Raw genomic sequence first — 18,419 nt, forward strand, 5'->3', positions numbered from 1 at the left:
CTAATACAATGCTTCTCTTGAATACAATCCTGCTACAAAAACATCAAGCATGTGCTAAGAGACACCAACTGTTTTAGGACAGTTAATAGAAAAAAAAAGTGTTTCTGAAGCAAAACACTGATGCTCATAGCATTCAGCCCAATCACAACAGTACTAGTCTAGGAAAACTTGAAAACTGACCCAGAAAGTAAAGAATCCTTCACTTTTTTTTTTTTTTTTAAATAGATGACCTTACTACCTGAATACTCAAATAGATAAAGACTCGATTTGTCTTCTAACAGTAAATTCAATACAAAAAGCAAAACCAACATATACAAAGTAACATCCAAGCCACTGTTTCGATGGTAACGTGGTGGTTTTACTCAGGTGGGCGGCTGAGCTCCACCTCAGCCACTCTCTCATAAGAGAGGGGCAGGGATGATGGGGGATAGTCATAGGCTGAACTTCAGTTTAACCAGAGAACAGGCACAGCGTTAGCAAGCAGATATGCAAGAAGGAAGCCAAGGCACTTTGTTCCTAACAAAAAAGCCAGTCAGGGGCTGAACAGATTAGTCTCGATGGCCAGGACATTACTCAGCAGCAACAGTAAGATTCATCCTACTGATAGGACAAGGATACCAAATTCCACTTACCATGAGAGTCAGACCCCAACTTCTTAGAAGCCATTTAGAACCTGAAAAACATTTTAAAATTGATTTAGCAACTAGCGTCTTGTTTCACCCTTCGTAGAATCTTACTTATTTCCTTGGTGTCGTGATGGACAGTAATTAATGTCTTTTCTCCATTTTCCTGAATGCCTTTTGATCAGGTCTTGGTGTTTAACTAATTGCCTCACTAACGTGAGGTTCATCCCAATAGGTGTAGGTAATAACTTGTGATACATTGTGTTGTTAGACTTGATCAACCGGTGGGATACCACTGGTGCCAAATATAAAAATCACACCTGACAATTCTAACAAAGTTACAAATGCAAAAGTTAGAATTATTTTTGCTAGGGAGAGTTATATTCTCCTTATCTACTTCTACAAAAGCACAAGCAGTTCTTACACACAGCCTTGACCAATATATATAAGCACAGTCTTTTGACTAGTATTTGGATGAATTTCAAAGTGGCAAACACCTTGCTCAGTGTCAAGACATACATCCTGAGCGTCAGTTGTGTTGCTTTCACAGATAAATCCTTGTTGTTCCCGGGTAACACATGATTCCAGATTTACAGACTGCCATTTCCCACTCCCCATCCGTGCCCATGTTCTATGCTCCAAAGGATAGAGCACTGTCTCCTCATGGTTTAATCCTTGTGCAGTGATGGGGTGGATAACATAAACTGTGGCATTACGTATAGTAAGCACAAAGGCAGTAGCCATGTTAACAATGGGATCATAGGTAAAATTTACCAGAGTCCACCAAGATTGAAACTTCCTCTCAAAATCATTGGCATTGTCCCAAACAGCCTTTTGGACTTCAACCGGGAAAACCTCTTCACTTCCTTCCCTAATGATCTTAATTGCGGTGAAGGTAGTAAGGAGCACCTGGTATGGTCCTTCCCACTGTGGTTTCAAAGTTTTCTCTGCAAGAGACTTGACATATACGTAATCTCCAGGCTGTATGTCATGCACCGGTCCATCCAGCTCTCAGTTCCAGCCACGTGTTTTTCTATTTCTCTAAGTTGCTTACTCAAAGCCACCATATAGGTAGTCAGCATCTCTTCCCTAACCTGGGTAGACATTCCCTTCTGGACCCCGTATGGTTTCCCATAAAGCATTTCAAAAGGACTTAATTTTTCTTTAGTTCGGGGCTTAGTCCAAATCCGCAGCAATGCTAGCGGGAGAGCTTGGGGCCAGGGCAAGTTAGCTTCTTGCCCTAACCTTACAATATATTGTTTGATCAAATGGTTCATTTTCTCCACTTGGCCACTCGATTGAGGGTGGTATGGAGTGTGGAGTTCCCAGTCTATGCCCAAATGCCGACTAATTAGCTGTACTATTTTTGAGATAAAGTGTGGCCCCCTGTCTGAGGACATGGTGGCTGGAACTCCGAAGCATGGTAGTATTTCCTGTAGCAGTACCTTGGTTACCTCTCGGGCTTTGGCAGTTCTAGTGGGTACTGCCTCTGGCCAACCTAAAAAAGTATCCGTTAATACTAACAAATATCAATACCCCCCTTTTCTTGGAAGTTCAGAAAAGTCAATCTGCCATTGTTGTCCAGGCCCATGGCCTTTCCCAATTTGGCCCAATTTCGGTTTGGGGGTATTTTTGGGGTTGGTCTGGAGGCAGAGGTCACATTGTCGGGTTACTTGTGTGACAGTAGCATACAAATTCCTAGCCGTAATTTTCCCAATCAGATCGTTATATAGGGAATTTATTCCCCAATGAGTTTTCCGGTGTTCTTCCCTTACTAGTGACCATAGCAAATTAGAGGGGATGACTAATTTCCCTTTCCCTTCTTCAGTAATAGCCCATCCCTCTTGGTTATACTCTCCCTTTTGACTTTCGATTAATTTTCTGTCCTTTTTGTTATATACTATCTTACCTTCAAGGGGGATCTGCCCGTCTAGGATTAGGGCTCCCTCAGTTGCTATCTCACCTTTTGCTGCTTCTTTTGCCTCTCTGTTCGCCAGATCATATCCTTCTTCCAATTCTGAGCTCACCTTCCGGTGTGCCTTAATACGCATGACTGCTACCTTTTCAGGTAGCTGGACCACTTCCAATAAGCATATTATCTCTTTCGCATGTTTGATATTTTTCCCTTGCGAATTTAACAGTCCTCTTTCTTTCCAGATGGCTTCGTGTGGGTGCACGACTCCAAATGCATACCTTGAGTCCGTATAGATGTTTATTTTCTTTCCTTTTGCTATTTCTAAGGCACGGGTCAGAGCAATTATCTCGGCCTTTTGTGCAGAGGTATCTGTTGGCAAAGTTTCAGATTCTATTACCTTTTTGCAAGTGGTAACTGCATACCCAGCATGTCGTTTTCCGCTGATGATGTAGCTGCTCCCATCAGTGAACCATGTTTCCACATCATCACCAGGAGTGTCCTTCAGATCTGGACGGCTGGAGTAGGTAGCTTCGATGGTCTCCAGGCAGTCGTGGTGTACTGGCTGCCCTTGGTTTAACCTTTGTGGGGAAAGCCAGTGACTGCCTTTCACTTCCAGCACTGCGGACACTGTGTGAGACACTAGCACAGTTATTTTCTGGCCCAAGGTGAACTTGCATGCTTCCTGGATATTTAGCACCACTGCTGCAACGACTCTGAGGCATCCCGGCCATCCCTTGGTGGCGGCATCCAGCTGCTTAGAAAAATAAGCAACTGGGCCTTGCTTATTAAGACCTGGGCCCTTTGATATGGGCCCAGGTCCTGTGCTAGTATTCCCAGGGCAATCCTCTGTTTCTCATGGGAGAAGAGGAAGAATGGTTTATTCACATCTGGAAGTCCCAGAGCTGGAGCTGACATGAGAGCCTTCTTTAGTTGGTCCAAGGCTCACGTGGCCTCCTTTGTCCATTGGAGGTCCCTGTTCCCATTTGTAATGAGTGCATACAGCGGTTTTACAAGCAATCCGTAATTATAGATCCACAATCTGCACCACCCCGTCATTCCCAAAATGGTTCGCAGTTCCTTTATCATCTCAGGTTTCGGGGTTTGACATACTGCTTCTTTGTGGTCCTGCCCCAAGGTCCACTGCCCGGCACTAACCTCATAACTCAGGTAAATCACCTTCTGCTTTACCACCTGAGCCTTCTTCGATACCCAGTATCCCTGGAGTCACAGAAAGTTTAAAAGGCTTACTGTCCAGGCCACACAGGCTTCTTCTGTCTGGGTGGCTATTAGGAGGTCATCTACGTACTGCAACAGCCTTCCTTCTCCTGGTGGGGCTTCCCAGGTCTCCAAGTCCTTCGCGAGTTGTTCTCCGAATAAGGTGGGTGAATTTTTAAAGCCCTGAGGCAACCTTGTCCATGTGAGCTGTGTTTTTCACCCGCTTTTAGGGCTTTCCCATTCAAATGCAAAAATTTTCTGGCTGGCTTCATGGAGAGGGAGGCAGAAGAAGGCATCCTTCAGGTGTAAAATGGTAAACCAAGTTAGCTCTGGTGTTAACCATGTTAGAAAAGTATATGGGTTTGCCACCACAGGGTAAAGGTCCTCAGTTATACGGGCAAAATAGGAGTGTTAAAGTCAGATTGACACTCCTAATAATGCTAATTGCAGACAATTTTCAATTTAAATTGAATTTAGCTGGATTCAATTTAAATTAAATTGAATCGCTGGATTCATATAAATTTTTCAATTTAGTACTCAGCCAATGAGAAAACAGGGGAGGTGATCAGGTGTCGGGTAATAGGGAATAAAAGGTTATGATATCACAGAATCACAGAATCACAGAATTGTAGGGGATGGAAGGGACCTCGAAAGATCATCGGGTCCAACCCCCCTGCTAAAGCAGGTTCCTTAGAGCAGGCTGCCCAGGTAGGCATCCAGACGGGCCTTGAATATCTCCAGAGAAGGAGACTCCACAACCTCCCTGGGCAGCCTGTTCCAGTGCTCCATCACCCTCACTGTGAAGAAGTTCTTTCTCATGTTGGTGCGGAACTTCCTGTGCTCCATCTTGTGGCCATTACCCCTTGTCCTGTCCCCACAAACCACTGAAAAGAGGTTGGCCAAATCCCTCTGTCTCCCACACCTCAGGTATTTATACACATTGATGAGATCCCCTCTCAGTCTTCTTTTCTCCAGGCTGAACAGACCCAGGCCTCTCAGCCTTTCCTCATAGGGAAGATGCTCCAGGCCCTGTATCATCTTTGTGGCCCTCCGCTGGACTCTTTCCAGGAGATCCCTGTCTTTTTTGTACCGGGGAGCCCAGAACTGGACACAGTACTCCAGGTGAGGCCTGACCAGGGCAGAGTAGAGGGGGAGGATCACCTCCCTTGACCTGCTGGCCATGCTCCTTTTAATGCACGCCAGGATCCCATTGGCCCTCTTGGCCACCAGGGCACAATGCTGGCTCATGGCCAACCTGTCGTCCACCAGGACCCCCAGGTCCTTCTCCTCAAAGCTCCTCTCCAGCAGGTCGTCCCCCAGCCTGTACTGATACGTCCGGTCGTTCCTTCCCAGGTGCAGGACTCTACGCTTGCTCTTATTAAACCTCATTTGGTTTCTTCCTGCCCATCTCTCCAGCCCGCCCAGGTCTCGCTGAATGGCAGCACAGCCTTCTGGCATGTCAGCCACTCCTCCCAGCTTTGTGTCATCGGCGTACTTGCTGAGGGCAGACACTATTCCCTCATCAAGGTCGTCGATGAAGATGTTGAACAAGAGTGGACCCAGCACCGACCCCTGGGGAACGCCGCTAGTCACAGGTCTCCAGCCGGACTCTGTGCTGCTGATCACCACCCTCTGAGCTCGGCCAGTCAGCCAGTTCTCAACCCACCTTACTGTCCACTCCTCTATCCCACACTTTCTCAGCTTCGCTATCAGGATGTTGTGGGAGATAGTATCGAAAGCCTTGTTAAAGTCAAGGTAGATGACATCCACTGCTCTCCCCCCATCTACCCAGCTGGTGATGTCATCATAGAAGGCAACGAGGTTGGTCGAGCACGACTTCCCCTTGGTGAATCCATGCTGACTACTCCTCATAACATTCTTCTCTTCCAATTGCTTGGAGATGGCATCCGGAACAAGCTGTTCCAACACCTTTCCAGGGACAGAGGTGAGACTGACTGGCCTGTAGTTTCCCGGATCCTCCTTCTTGCCCTTCTTGAAGACCGGAGTGACATTGGCTATCCTCCAGTCTTCAGGCACCTCTCCTGTTCTCCAGGACCTTTCAAAGATGATAGCGGTTTGGCGATCACCTCTGCCAACTCCCTTAGCACACGTGGATGCATCCCATCGGGACCCATGGATTTGTGTGCGTTGAGCCCACTCAGACGCTCCCGAACCACTCTCTCGTCAAACAGGGGGGAGCCCTCCATTTCCCAGACCCTTTCTCCTCCTGCCAGGGTCGAGGAGTCCCGGGGGGGAGTCCTTGAAGCAAAGACTGAAGCAAAGAAAGCATTCAGTATCTCTGCATTCTCAGTAGCTCCCGTTACCAGAACACCCCCCTCATTCAGCAAGGGACCCACATTATCCCTAGTCTTCCTTTTACTGTTTACATACTTAAAAAAACCCTTCTTATTATCCTTTATCTCTTTTGCAAGCCTCATCTCTAGGTGGGCTTTAGCCTTCCTCATTGCGTCCCTGCAGGCCCTGACAACACTCCTATACTCCTCCCAAGAGGACAGGCCCTTTTCCCACATTTCATAGACCTTCCTCTTCCTTTCGATCTTGTCGATGAGCTCCTTGCTCATCCACGCAGGTTTCCTGCCCCCCTTCCCCGATTTCCTACTCTTAGGGATGCACCGATCCTGAGCTTGGAAGAAGTGCTGTTTAAATGTTGCCCAGCTCTCACAAGCACCCTTGCCTTCTAGTAATCTAGCCCATGAGATTTCCCCAAGCAGGTCCCGGAAGAGGTCGAAGTTGGCTCTCTGAAAGTCCAGGGTAGCAATCCTGCTTTTAGCCTTACTTCTTCCACCAAGTTCCATCTTGAACTCCACCATCTCATGGTCGCTGCATCCCAAGCTGCCCCCAACCTTCACATCCCTAACAAGCCCATCCCTGTTGGTAAGGACAAGGTCCAGAAGCACCCCCCGCCTCATCGGCTCCTCCACCACTTGCGTCAGAAAATTGTCTTCAACGCATTGTAGGAACCGTTTGGACTGTGCGTGCCTGGCCGAGTTGCTTACCCAACAGATGTCTGGATAATTGAAGTCCCCCATGAGAACCAACGCCCGTGATCATGAGGCTACTACCAGCTGCTTGTAGAAGGCCTCATCGACCTCCTCCTCCTGATCTGGTGACCTGTAGTACACCCCCACAACAGTGTCCCCCATACCAGCCCACCCCTTAATTCTCACCCACAAGCTCTCCACTTGTCCTTCACCCTCCCCCAGGTGGAGCTGGGTACACTCTGTGATATGTTTACTATAATGCGCTCCTAATTGGCGGGACGCCCGCCATTGCAATCGCAAATAAAATAGCTTCACAGAAGATCCTGTCTGAAGGAAATTGAGATTTTTCTCACAAATTTAAAATCACTATGAGTGTTAATCAGCACTCTGAACAAGACAGGCATCACAAGGGTGCCCATATGCTTTATTCCTCAAAACATATGTTACAACTGCAGCAAAGAAATGTTTATCAAAGCTCCCGTAACCGTTACTGCACATAAGATGGAAGACTGGTTACAGAGTGGGTGGAAATGGATGTAACTCTGAAAGAGTCTGTTTCTGGAGTTATACACAATATGAATATCCAATTATGACTAGTTCATTGGGCTCTTCATATAAAAATTCACACAGAACAACGAAGATTCAATCCCAGAATTTGAAAGTTAGGGCACTTTTGGGGAAGCTAGGTTTCTGTTTGTTTGTTTGCTTGTTTGTTTTAAACTACTGTGCTAGTCCCCAGGATAGACTGGGTGAGCTGGCAGTTGGCCTCAACCCTGTGATTAACATTATTTTTTGGAAGAGTTATGCATTTCTCTCTCCTTTTTTTTTTTTTTCCCCAAGGGTTTAATAATAGTTACTGAATCATGAGGTTTTTTAATTTTCATTTTGTCCTCACCAGTGGAGTATCTACTACCGTTGCCTTTCTGCTCCTTTTACCTGAGTTAATTTGCTTTGCCGGAAAGGTGTATGCGCGTGCTCCTGATCCAAGGCCCAAATGCATTCCTTTAGCTATAAAAGAAAAGAAAAAAACAGAGGGGGGGAAATATTTCAGTGAAACACTGACAATAACACTTAAATGAATTGCATCAAATCTAACCTATGAATTTACTATTTCCCTCATGCACTTTAATTCCTACAGTGTCCCTCGCAAGCGGAGTCCGTTGCTGCCACAGCAATGAATGGCCAGCTTCAGCTAGTTCAGGCATTGGCAGCAGTTTAGCTGCATTCAGAGAGCAAAACTGCAGCACAGAGCATCCCTAGCCCAGCCTGCCGGTTCTGTGGGCTATAAAAACATGTCCAAAAGTCTGTGTAAATACACTAATGTTCAGCACACACAGAGCTCCATGCTACTGTGGACCTGCTGCTGCCTGCACCATAGCTACCTACTTTTTAGTCAGATCAGGTGTACAACAGACTATTCTGCAGCTTGCATGGCAGGTGTACGCTGGATTCATAAACCTGTAACATCCTAAGAACAGAGCTTTCTGAGCTTTATCTCTTATAAATTCCTTTCTTCTAAAAGAAATTCTCTCCCTTCTGAAAATGTAACAAAATACTGCTGTTTAGATAACAGCAGTGCAAATTTCTTATGCCACTGACAATATTTAATATTTTCATACCAGAGCTTTTTCATATGAGCTAAACAAAGGCATATTCCTCCCCATACTCATTCTAATCTGCAGTCTAGATATTCCACCCATGCACACTGTAAGTGTGGGTACGCTGGACTCTGTTAGAAGGCAGATGATCTCTTTCCTCCTCACACCGGTGCAAAGCCCCACACCCCACCAGCGGGGAGAGCACGAACCAGCACCAGTTAGCTGTAGGGGGAGCTGGGTTCAAGCCCAGTTTAAGGCCATGCTCAGAAGGCAGTACAGATGCAGCCTGTCTGTCTACATAAATGCTTCAACGTGGCCTTTGAGAGGCTAATAAATAAGAACTATACACAGAACTTTTAAAACCAGCAGAACATGTGCAGCTAGCTACACCTATGCCTTTCACAAAACACATCAGATGTTCTCCTTGCTAGCAACCATCAACAGAGGTAGCCAGTAGTCCTGAAGAAACATCTCTTGATTTATTACCAGCCTTGGATAAGATGTCATTTTCAAACAGAGGTTTACACTTTTTTCCCCACGTTTCCACTGGAATAAGCAGAATAGCATCACACTGCATATCAAGCCTGGATGCTCTCTAAAACCAGCAGAAGTGGACTGTATAGCCACGAGACAAGTCATTTATAAGATTTATCATGGGAAAAATAAGCAGATGACAGTATTGTCATGGTGATACTGATACTAGCATGAAGCAGACTTCCTACATTTAAAGGAACAACACCCACTTGAAATTACACCTATTTCTTTCTTTTACCACATTTTATTAAAAAATCACACCTCTAGCAAGATCGAACTATACTGCTTCTCATAATTGCAGTATCTGAGTATCCTACCTGAAATCACCACAAATATTTAAACTAGTAGCAAACTACAAACTTTATGTATTTTAAGGCTAGAAGAGAACAGTATGATCATGAAAGACAGAGCTAGGTTTTACAGGCTGCAGGCTTACCAACAATGCCTTTTATAGTTAATTCAATCACTACTTCTAGACTGCCTAGGTACTTACTCTGCAAAAATGCACACACTCAGATTTTAAAGTTCCTTTTAAAACAGTCTCACAAACCTACATTAAACCTCAGTCCTCAGGAATCACTTCTGTTCAAGTCCTGATTCCCCACGACTCTGTTATTCGTCGGCAAGTACTCAAGAAATCACGAAGTATGCAAACACATTCACTTTACAAGCTATCTCCCAGTATGAGTGCTAATATTCCACAGCAGGAAAGTCTTTGTGCAAGAAAAGCATTCTCCATTCTCAAAACAGAGGGAGCCACCTATTTACTGCATGCTAAGAGTGTCTACAAGGTATGGCTGTGTACAGCAACTTCTGCACTGCTGACTCATACTCACTGATTGCAAATCACCTTCATCTCACTTAGAGAAGCCCTCAGTCATCAGTGAGCTTTGTTCCTTTTAATTCGAAGGAGGTGCAAAGTCTTCTGCACAATTTCTACTTAGAGGTGCTTCTGTGGTATATTAAATAGCATTTTTCTGCTCCTTGTCCCTCTTAACATAACTGTGTACATTTATATGAGAAGATGGTTTGCGTTAAGAATGTATTTCTTCCTGTTCCTTTTTCTCCCACATGTGCATGCTAGTTCCTGGTCTCTTGAGTATTTAAGCCCTTTGCTCCTGATTTGACAGAGAAGCCTGAGTTCAAGTGGTGAAATACGCAAAAGGAACAGATGTGCTTTTATGAAACATATATGTTAATCCCAAGCCAATATTCTCTGGAAGTAAAAGGGACAAACTTTCTACATAAAATATGAGACACTTGGCATGCTATAAGTAACATTTTCTATACTGTGTTTACCCAACTGGCTGTAAGAATCGATCAAAAAGACTTTATTTTCATCACAAAATCTTTCCCTTCTTAAATTGTCTTTCAGGCATGAGACACATTAAACTGAAAAAACTTAGTACTCCGGATATTTTTTGCCCTCCATTGAATCCATATACATATTATTCCATAGTTCATTTTTATCCAAAAATCAATTAATTACAAAACCTTCCTCAGGTGCTAAAGGACCTTGGTTTATTTCTGCTCTTTCCATTTTTGTTTGTCGATCTGAGTCTCTGGCATCAGCTGCCCTTTCACTGCCAGCCAAGTCAATGAATGATATCCTAGAAAAAAAAACAAAGTTGCATTTATCTTAGGGGCTTCTTTTTTTTCTATTTCCTTTTTTTTTTCCTTTTTTTTTCTTTTCCCTTTTTTAAACCACAGAGAAGCAACACTTGAAATCAGAAGAATGATTAGCAATAACTACCTTTGAACAAAGAGAAACACCTGATGGAAATATCTGAAGCATCAAAATAAGCGTAGCAGCAGAGCAGCATCAGAGCATTCTGGCACTAGCACAATCATAACAGAAAGTACAATTGCATGTGATGAACTGACTGTTGCACCATATCATCATCTTTGTCCACCTATTTCTGGAAGAGCTCTGACTTCTCTTATGGACATATTTTGAGATCCTTTCCCCACCCCTGTTCCACCTCATTTTCAGTACCAAAAGAGAAAAAAAAAAGCACACATGCCACACCTACGTAACCACATACACTTCTATTTCTAAACTGCCTGTTATGCCTTTTCCTCTCTTCACTATTTGTGGCTCTTCCATTTTGCCTTGTATTTAAAATAAGATCCTGGGAAGCTAGTCTGCATTGTAGTTGCTGTAGGGGTGTGCCAACACATTTTTTGACACTCAGCAGTAAGGTTGATACTTAGACCTCTATCCTCAGACCTATTTCTTGGGGATGTTTAGTCTGGAAAAAAGATGACTGAGACACAATTGCAGTCTTAATGGCTGCTACAAAAGGAAGTAAGCTGCTCTTTTTGTCCGGTGCAAATGGCATCAGAGTCACATTCTCAAATTATCAGAGGGTTAGATGAGGTACTAGTATTCCTCTGACCAAAGGTAAACATCTGTAATGGAATCGTCTCCACCTGGGCTAGTCACCCCAGGCTCCCTTTGTAGTCAATTACAGGAGAGAAATGCTTTTATGTCAGATGGATTTGCCTCTGTTTTTGGTGACTATGCAGAATGGGATGAACTGGATCCCAGAAATGACTTTCTTTACACTGACTTCAAAGGTGATGAGCTCACATGTGGATGTGTCCATTGCAGACATCTACCTTTGGGCAGATTAACACCCCAGACAGGAAAAGCTTTTTAACACTGAAGATGAAGGGATAGATTTGATTGACAAATTTCTTCACTGGAAATTTTTACAAGCAAGTTTGACAATCCTCTCACAGATGTGAGTCAAGCACGACCCCTTGGAGCAGAGAAAGGACTATGAAACTTCTTAAATTCCCTTTGAACTGTATCTTCCGATTTAACTCCCTGATGCCCACAAACTCAATACCTCCTCTTAGGCTGCCTCCCTGATGTCCCTGAGGTCAATCTCCTCATCAGTCCTGAACAGTCCCAGTTCTAGTCTTACCTTCCAAATGTCCTGTTGGTTGTATCTTTAATTTGGATTTGGATGATAGCATGAGATCGAGAGGAATCCGAGTTGACTCCAGTAGCTCCTGTGCTATGTTCTTTCCCCCCCTTCAAAATCACCTGCAAAATAAGGGGGACAAAATCCAATAAAAACACAGTCTCTCAGAGATTTTGCCCTCATAAAATGAAGTTATATCAGGAGCAATGCTTCATTACAGCCTTGAAATTCTGGTGCAAGACAGATGTTAAGTTAGACTGGATCCCTTCCAATGTTTCTGTCAGAACTTTGGATATGGATTTGTTTGCAGTGACACTATGGAGCTTAGAGAGTATAATGCAGACAAGAAGTTGCTGCATTGTACATTCACCCCGGTTTGCAAAATATCTGGACTATAAAATCAAAAACAAACGTATGGAAAAAAAGAAAAAGATTGCAGAGAGAATCTAAGAGATTTGTGGGATTGACAAGTTTTTTCACCCCATTTTCTCATATAACAGATTGTGGTGGTTTTACCGTGCTAGGCGGCTGAACTCCACCATAACCGCTCACTCACTCCCCCTCCTCAGAAGAGGAGGGGAAGAAGTAAAGGAAAGAAACAACTCATGGACTGAGATAAGGATAATTTAATTAAAGGGAAAAATAATTATTAAGGAAAGATTAGTATTAATTAAACAATTTAACTAAAGGGAAAAAAGGGAAAGGGGAAAGGGAGGGGGAAAGGGAAAAAACAAAACAAAACAAGTAAAGGCTGTGTGGAAGTGCAGAGGAAAAAAATTACTCTCTACTTCCAACAAATGAGCGATGCTTGACCACGGCCTTGAAGCAGGGCCTCAACACATGTAGCTGGTGCTCAACACATGTAGCCTGAGCACCAGCTTAGCTCACGTCACTGTTGCACTTGCCTGGTTCCTTGCAAAGTTGACCTGTCGTTGATCGTGCAGTGTCTTCCTACAACATATAACTTAGATTACAGATTAGTTTTCTCCCAAGGTTAAATCTCCTTGAGGCACTCACCTGATATCCTCATCCTTTTGCATGACCCACCAGGTGTACCCTGGTCCTTGGGCGAAGACAATCCCACGAATGGGTTTGCCTTTTCCCATGGCAGGAGCAACCCACACCGCCTTCCCCATCCACTTCCCTACATGCACTACAGGGACTTTAGATTCTCCCACAGTGTGTAGGGGTTTTGTTTCAGCAGGACCAGGACAGCTGTCAGACCCCCTGTTGTCAACTAGCCAAATGGCTTCTGGTAGATTTATGTCCCATTGTTTCCATGTCCCAGCACCCAATGCTCGTAACATAGTCTTTAACAGTCCATTGTACCTCTCAACCTTCCCAGAGGCTTGTGGGTGATAAGGGATGTGATACACCCACTCAATGTCATGTCTCTTGGCCCAGGAGGTGACAAGATTGTTTCCAATGACTCCCACTGTCAGACTCAATTCTCTCTGGCGTACCATGACGCCACAGCACTTGTCTTTCCAGGCCCAAGATAGTATTTTGGGCCATGGCATGGTTTATGGGGTATGTTTCCAGCCACCCAGTAGTTGCTTCTATCATAGTGAGTATGTACCGTTTGCCTTGGTGGGTTTGTGGGAGTGGTCCGATGTAGTCAATCTACCAGGCCTCACCATATTGAAACCCTAGACACCTCCCCCTATTCCAGGGAGATTTTACCTTCACGGCTCTCTTGATTGCAGCACAGGTCTCACACTCATGGGTAACCTGTGTGATGGTCTCAATGGTCAGGTCCACCCCTCGATCATGAGCCCATCTGTATGTGGCATCCCTCCCTAGATGTCCTGATGTTTCATGGGCCCATCGAGCTACAAACAGCTCACCCTTACATCCCCAGTCCAGATCCACCTGAGCCACTTCAATTTTTGAAGCTTGATCCACTTCTTCGTTGTTCTGATGTTCTTCAATAGCACGACTCTTGGGCATGTGGGCAGCTACATGATGTACTTTTACATCCAGGTTTTCTACCCGAGCAGCAACATCTTGCCACAGGGTAGCAGCCCAGATAGGTTTACCTCTGCGCTGCCAGTTGCTCTGTTTCCATTGCTGCAGCCACCCCCACAGAGCATTTGCCACCATCCATGAGTCAGTGTAGAGATACAGTACTGGCCATTTTTCTCTTTCGGCAATTTCTAGGGCCAATTGTATGGCTTTCACTTCTGCATACTGACTCGACTCGCCTTCCCCTTCCATGGCCTCCACGACTTGTCGTGTGGGACTCCACACAGCAGCTTTCCATTTCCGATGGCCCCCTACCACACGGCAGGATCCGTCAGAGAACAACACATACTGCTTTCTGTCTTCTGGCAACTCATTGTATGGTGGTGCCTCTTCAGCACGGGTTACCTCTTCTGTCGGTACTCTGAAATCTGCCCTCTGGCCAGTCCATGATCTCTTCCAGGATTCCTGGGCGGTTGGGTTTCCCCATTCGAGCCCGCTGTGTAATTAACGCTATCCACTTACTCCACGTAGCATCGGTTGCATGGTGTGTAGTGGGGATTTTCCCTTTGAACATCCAATGTAACACAGGTAGCCGTGGGGCCAAGAGGAGCTGTGCTTCTGTACCCACAACTTCTGAAGCAGCTCAAACGCCCTCATATGCCGTATCTCTTTTTCAGTTGGGGTGTAATTGTCTTCTGATCCTCGATAGTCCCGGCTCCAGAACCCCAGAGGTCGACCTTGAGTTTCTCCTGGGGTCTTCTGTCAGAGGCTCCAGGTGAGCCCATGCTCCCCAGCTTCAGTGCAAAGTACATTTTGCATAGCTGGTCCGGTATGGACAGGCCCAAGGGCTACTGCACGAGCTATTTCTTGTTTGATTTGTTCAAAGGTCTATTGTTGCTCGGGGCCCCACTCGAAATAGTTTCTCTTTCGAGTCATTAGATATAGAGGACTCACAAGCTGACTGTAGCCTGGAACATGCATTCTCCAGAATTCCACAAGGCCTAGGAAAGCTTGTGTTTCTTTTTTGCTAGTTGGCGGAGACATTGCCGTTATTTTGTTGATCACATCCATCGGAATATGGCGACGTCCATCCTGCCATTTTACCCCCAAGAACTGGATTTCCTGTGCGGGTCCCTTGACCTTACTCTGTTTAATGGCAAAACCAGCTTTCAGGAGAATTTGGATTACTTTCTTCCCTTTCTCAAAAACTTCTTCTGCTGTGTTGCCCCACACGAGGATGTCATCAATGCACTGCAGGTGTTCAGGAGCTTCCCCCTGTTCCAGCACAGACTGGATCAGTCCATGGCAAATAGTAGGGCTGTGTTTCCACCCCTGGGGCAGCCGATTCCAGGTGTGTTGGACACCCCTCCAAGTGAAAGCAAACTGCGGCCTGCACTCTGCTGCCAAAGGGATGGAGAAAAATGCATTAGCGATATCAATTGTGGCATACCACTTGGCCTCCTTTGATTCCAGTTCATACTGGAGTTCTAGCATGTCCGGCACTGCAGCACTCAGTGGTGGCGTGACTTCGTTCAGGCCGCAGTAGTCCACCGTTAGCCTCCACTCACCATTAGACTTTCGCACTGGCCATATGGGACTATTAAAGGGTGAGCGAGTCTTGCTGATCACTCCTTGACTCTCCAGCCGATGAACCAACTCACGGATGGGGATCAGGGAGTCTCGGTTGGTGAGATATTGCCGTCGGTGCACTGTTGTGGTAGCGATTGGTACCTGCTGTTCTTCAACCTTCAGCAATCCTACAACGGAAGAGTCTTCTGAAAGGCCCGGCAGGGTAGACAGCTGCCTAATCTTCTCTGTGCTCAAAGCAGCTATGCCAAAAGCCCACCGGTACCCTTTTGGATCCTTGAAGTGCCCTCTCTTGAGGTAGTCTATGCCAAGGATGCATGGAGCCTCGGGGCCAGTCACAATGGGATGCTTTTGCCACTCATTCCCAGTTAGACTCACTACAGCTTCCAATACAGTTAATTGTTGGGATCCCCCATCACTCCAGAGATACAGATGGGTTCTGTCCCTTGGTAGCCTGATGGCATTAAGGTACATTGTGCGCCAGTGTCCACTAGAGCTTTGTATTCCTGTGGTTCCAATGTGCCAGGCCATCGGATCCACACAGTCCAATAAATCCGGTTATCCCTCTCCTCTACCTGGTCAGAGGCAGGGCCCCTCTAGTCCTGGTTGGAGTGTCTGCCACTTAATTCTTGCAAATGAGAAGCAGAGGTCCCTTCATCAGGGTCAAGAATAACATCAGCCCTTCTACTGCCTCTGGGGAACTGCCCAACAGAAACCGGAGCAACATTTTTCTTCGGAGACCCTCTTCTTGCTGCTGTATTTCCTTGCAGTTCACGTACCCGAGCAGCTAGGGTTTGAAGGGATGCAAGACACGGACTTCTGATGGCTCTTGAACAGGAGACATTTATTTCAATTTTTCACCACTACATATACTTTCCCCGTAGCCCCATGCGCTGTCCACGTGCCCGAATCTGTCATACAATTGGTTAGAGACCCTCAGACGCGCCTCGAGCCAGCCAGCAATTGGCCACTGCCCAAAGCTCATCTTTAACACTGTACCCAAGTTAATTTATCTCGACCTTGCTCAAGTTTTTGGTTCTACCACTGTTTTCCTCATTATCTCTAACTCAGGGACGTGTGAAACAGCACAAAGCTCCCTGCGAATTCCTTTCCCACAAGGGTTGAAGTAGGTTCACCATCCCACTTCCTCATATCTTCCCTGTGGTCACGCAGATAAAACCACAAGGTGCTATGTGGTGTGAGTCTTGGATACTCTCTCTCTCGAGCAGGAAAATACTGATTCTTAGTGGCTGAAATATCACTCCGTCTGGATGAGGAGGGATATGCTCGTTCTACGAGGTGGTCAAGTCTTTCGGACAGTTTCTCCACAGCTGAGACACAGGCCCGTAGCAGAGCAGAGAGATTGTCTTCATATTTTTGAAGCTGGCAGGATATAGTATACACTGTTGGTCCCATCCCCTCATCCCAATTAAATACTGCCAGCGTACTGGCATGTGATGATGGTGCACTCCGCACCAATTTACGCCACATGGATGCTGTGCACTGGACTTCATCAGGATCTTGAGGTGTCTGGGCATTGTCCAAATCACTATAAACCATCTCCAGCATAGCTAATTCCCGCAGATGCTGGAGACCTTTATCCATAGTGGCCCACTTGCCTATTTGATATACAATATCTTCCTTGTGGGGATACCTTTCTTTCACAGCTGCCAGGAGTCACCTCCAGAGGCTGAGAACCTGTGTCTCTCTCCCAATTCCTTTGTCAGTTACCATTTTTCTAGAGAGGGATCCCAGCTGTTTGGCTTCATTGCCTTCTAATCGTTGGCTATTGGCCCCAGTGTCCCAGCATGGAAGCAGCCAGGTGAGGATGTGTTCACCTGGGTGTCGACCATAATCCTTTCGTATTTCTTGCAACTCACTCAGGGATAGGGATCAGGTGTTTTCTGATTCCTTTATGATTTCCATCTCTTCTTCCTGCTGTTTTTGTGATGGCTCTGCTTTAGAGCTGCCTGCCTTTTCCCCTTCTCCCTCCTTCTTAGGAGAGGCTTCTTCCCTTACTAATCCAGCTGACTTCCGTTTCCATTGTTTCGACTTGACTATGGGGGCGACTGATACCATAGTTGGTTGGTCCTCTGGGTCAGTCACAGCATGTGTTATCTGGTCATCAGATTCAGAGACCTCCTCCCTCCCTTGAGGGTGCTGGACGGCATTGAATAGTGTGTGATAGGCGTAAGCCAGGACCCAGCACAGTGCTGAAAGCTGTCGTTCTCTGGCATTGTCAGGGTCAGGGCATATGACTCAAGCATTCTATCAGGTTTTTAGGATTTTGCACTTGTTCAGGGGTGAAGTTCAAAACTTTTGGAGGAGACACCCGTGACAGGTACCTGCCTATATCCTCCCACACACCTTGCCACCTGCCACAAGACTGTTTCGGGACAGATTCCTGGGTAAGCTTTCTAAACAATCGATTAACTTTAGAGAGAAGAGGAAACCCATTATTCAGAATTAGAAATAGCAATATATGGGTTATACATGGATATTCAAAATACTCAGAAACTGTTGTAATTAGCCCACTGATTGGAGGGGGTACCATTCCTGATATTATTCATAAACTGACTTCCAGATGAAGAAAGGAAGGCAGTGTAATTCTGAATATTCTCTAAAAGATAGTTTCCATGAGACCCAAATGATAACAGTGCAGAGCCTGAATGCCAGATTAAATTCAAAGCCAGTGCTTGGCAGCACAGCGAATTTTAAAAAAAAAAACCACGAACACAGATTGTAGCACACTCTCGGATCGGATATAGAGGAGAAAGGAGAATATGACACGGATTGCATGACACATGATCAAACAAGCCAATATTAACAGGACATTGAACATGGTGACTAGCAAGTAAGTGTGTTAGTTGTAAGCGTTTTAATCAATTCTATTGTTATCTCAACCCTTCGAGTTCCACATTGGACGCCAAAAAGGACTGTGATGGTTTTACTGTGCTAGGCAGCTGAACTCCACCACAACCGCTCTCTCACTCCCCCCCTCCTTAGAAGAGGAGGGGAAGAAGTAAAGGAAAGAACAACTCACGGGT

The 18,419-nt window shown here is 45.6% G+C and overlaps 1 protein-coding gene across 7 annotated transcripts in view; it reads right to left on the reverse strand.

Annotated features, from left to right (window-relative positions):
* LOC310888753 (ubiquitin-associated protein 1-like) overlaps positions 1 to 18,419 on the reverse strand; it is a 45,165-nt gene that overhangs the window by 10,640 nt on the left and 16,106 nt on the right. For 2 of the 7 annotated variants that reach the window (XM_083815808.1, XM_083815810.1), the window contains exons 1-2: positions 2,587 to 2,719; positions 633 to 673 (exon numbers count right to left, since the gene is read on the reverse strand). In XM_083815808.1, coding sequence (XP_083671934.1) covers positions 633 to 666 — 34 coding nt within the window. In that variant the 5' untranslated portion in view covers positions 667 to 673; positions 2,587 to 2,719. Of the gene's footprint in view, positions 1 to 632; positions 674 to 2,586; positions 2,720 to 2,832; positions 4,051 to 7,691; positions 7,764 to 10,381; positions 10,498 to 11,820; positions 11,943 to 18,419 lie in introns of those variants that run through there. The other 5 variants (XM_083815811.1, XM_083815812.1, XM_083815814.1 and 2 more) reach the window with 5 other exon arrangements.

Source organism: Anser anser, assembly GCF_964211835.1.
Source record: "Anser anser genome assembly, chromosome: W".
NCBI lineage: Eukaryota > Metazoa > Chordata > Aves > Anseriformes > Anatidae > Anser > Anser anser.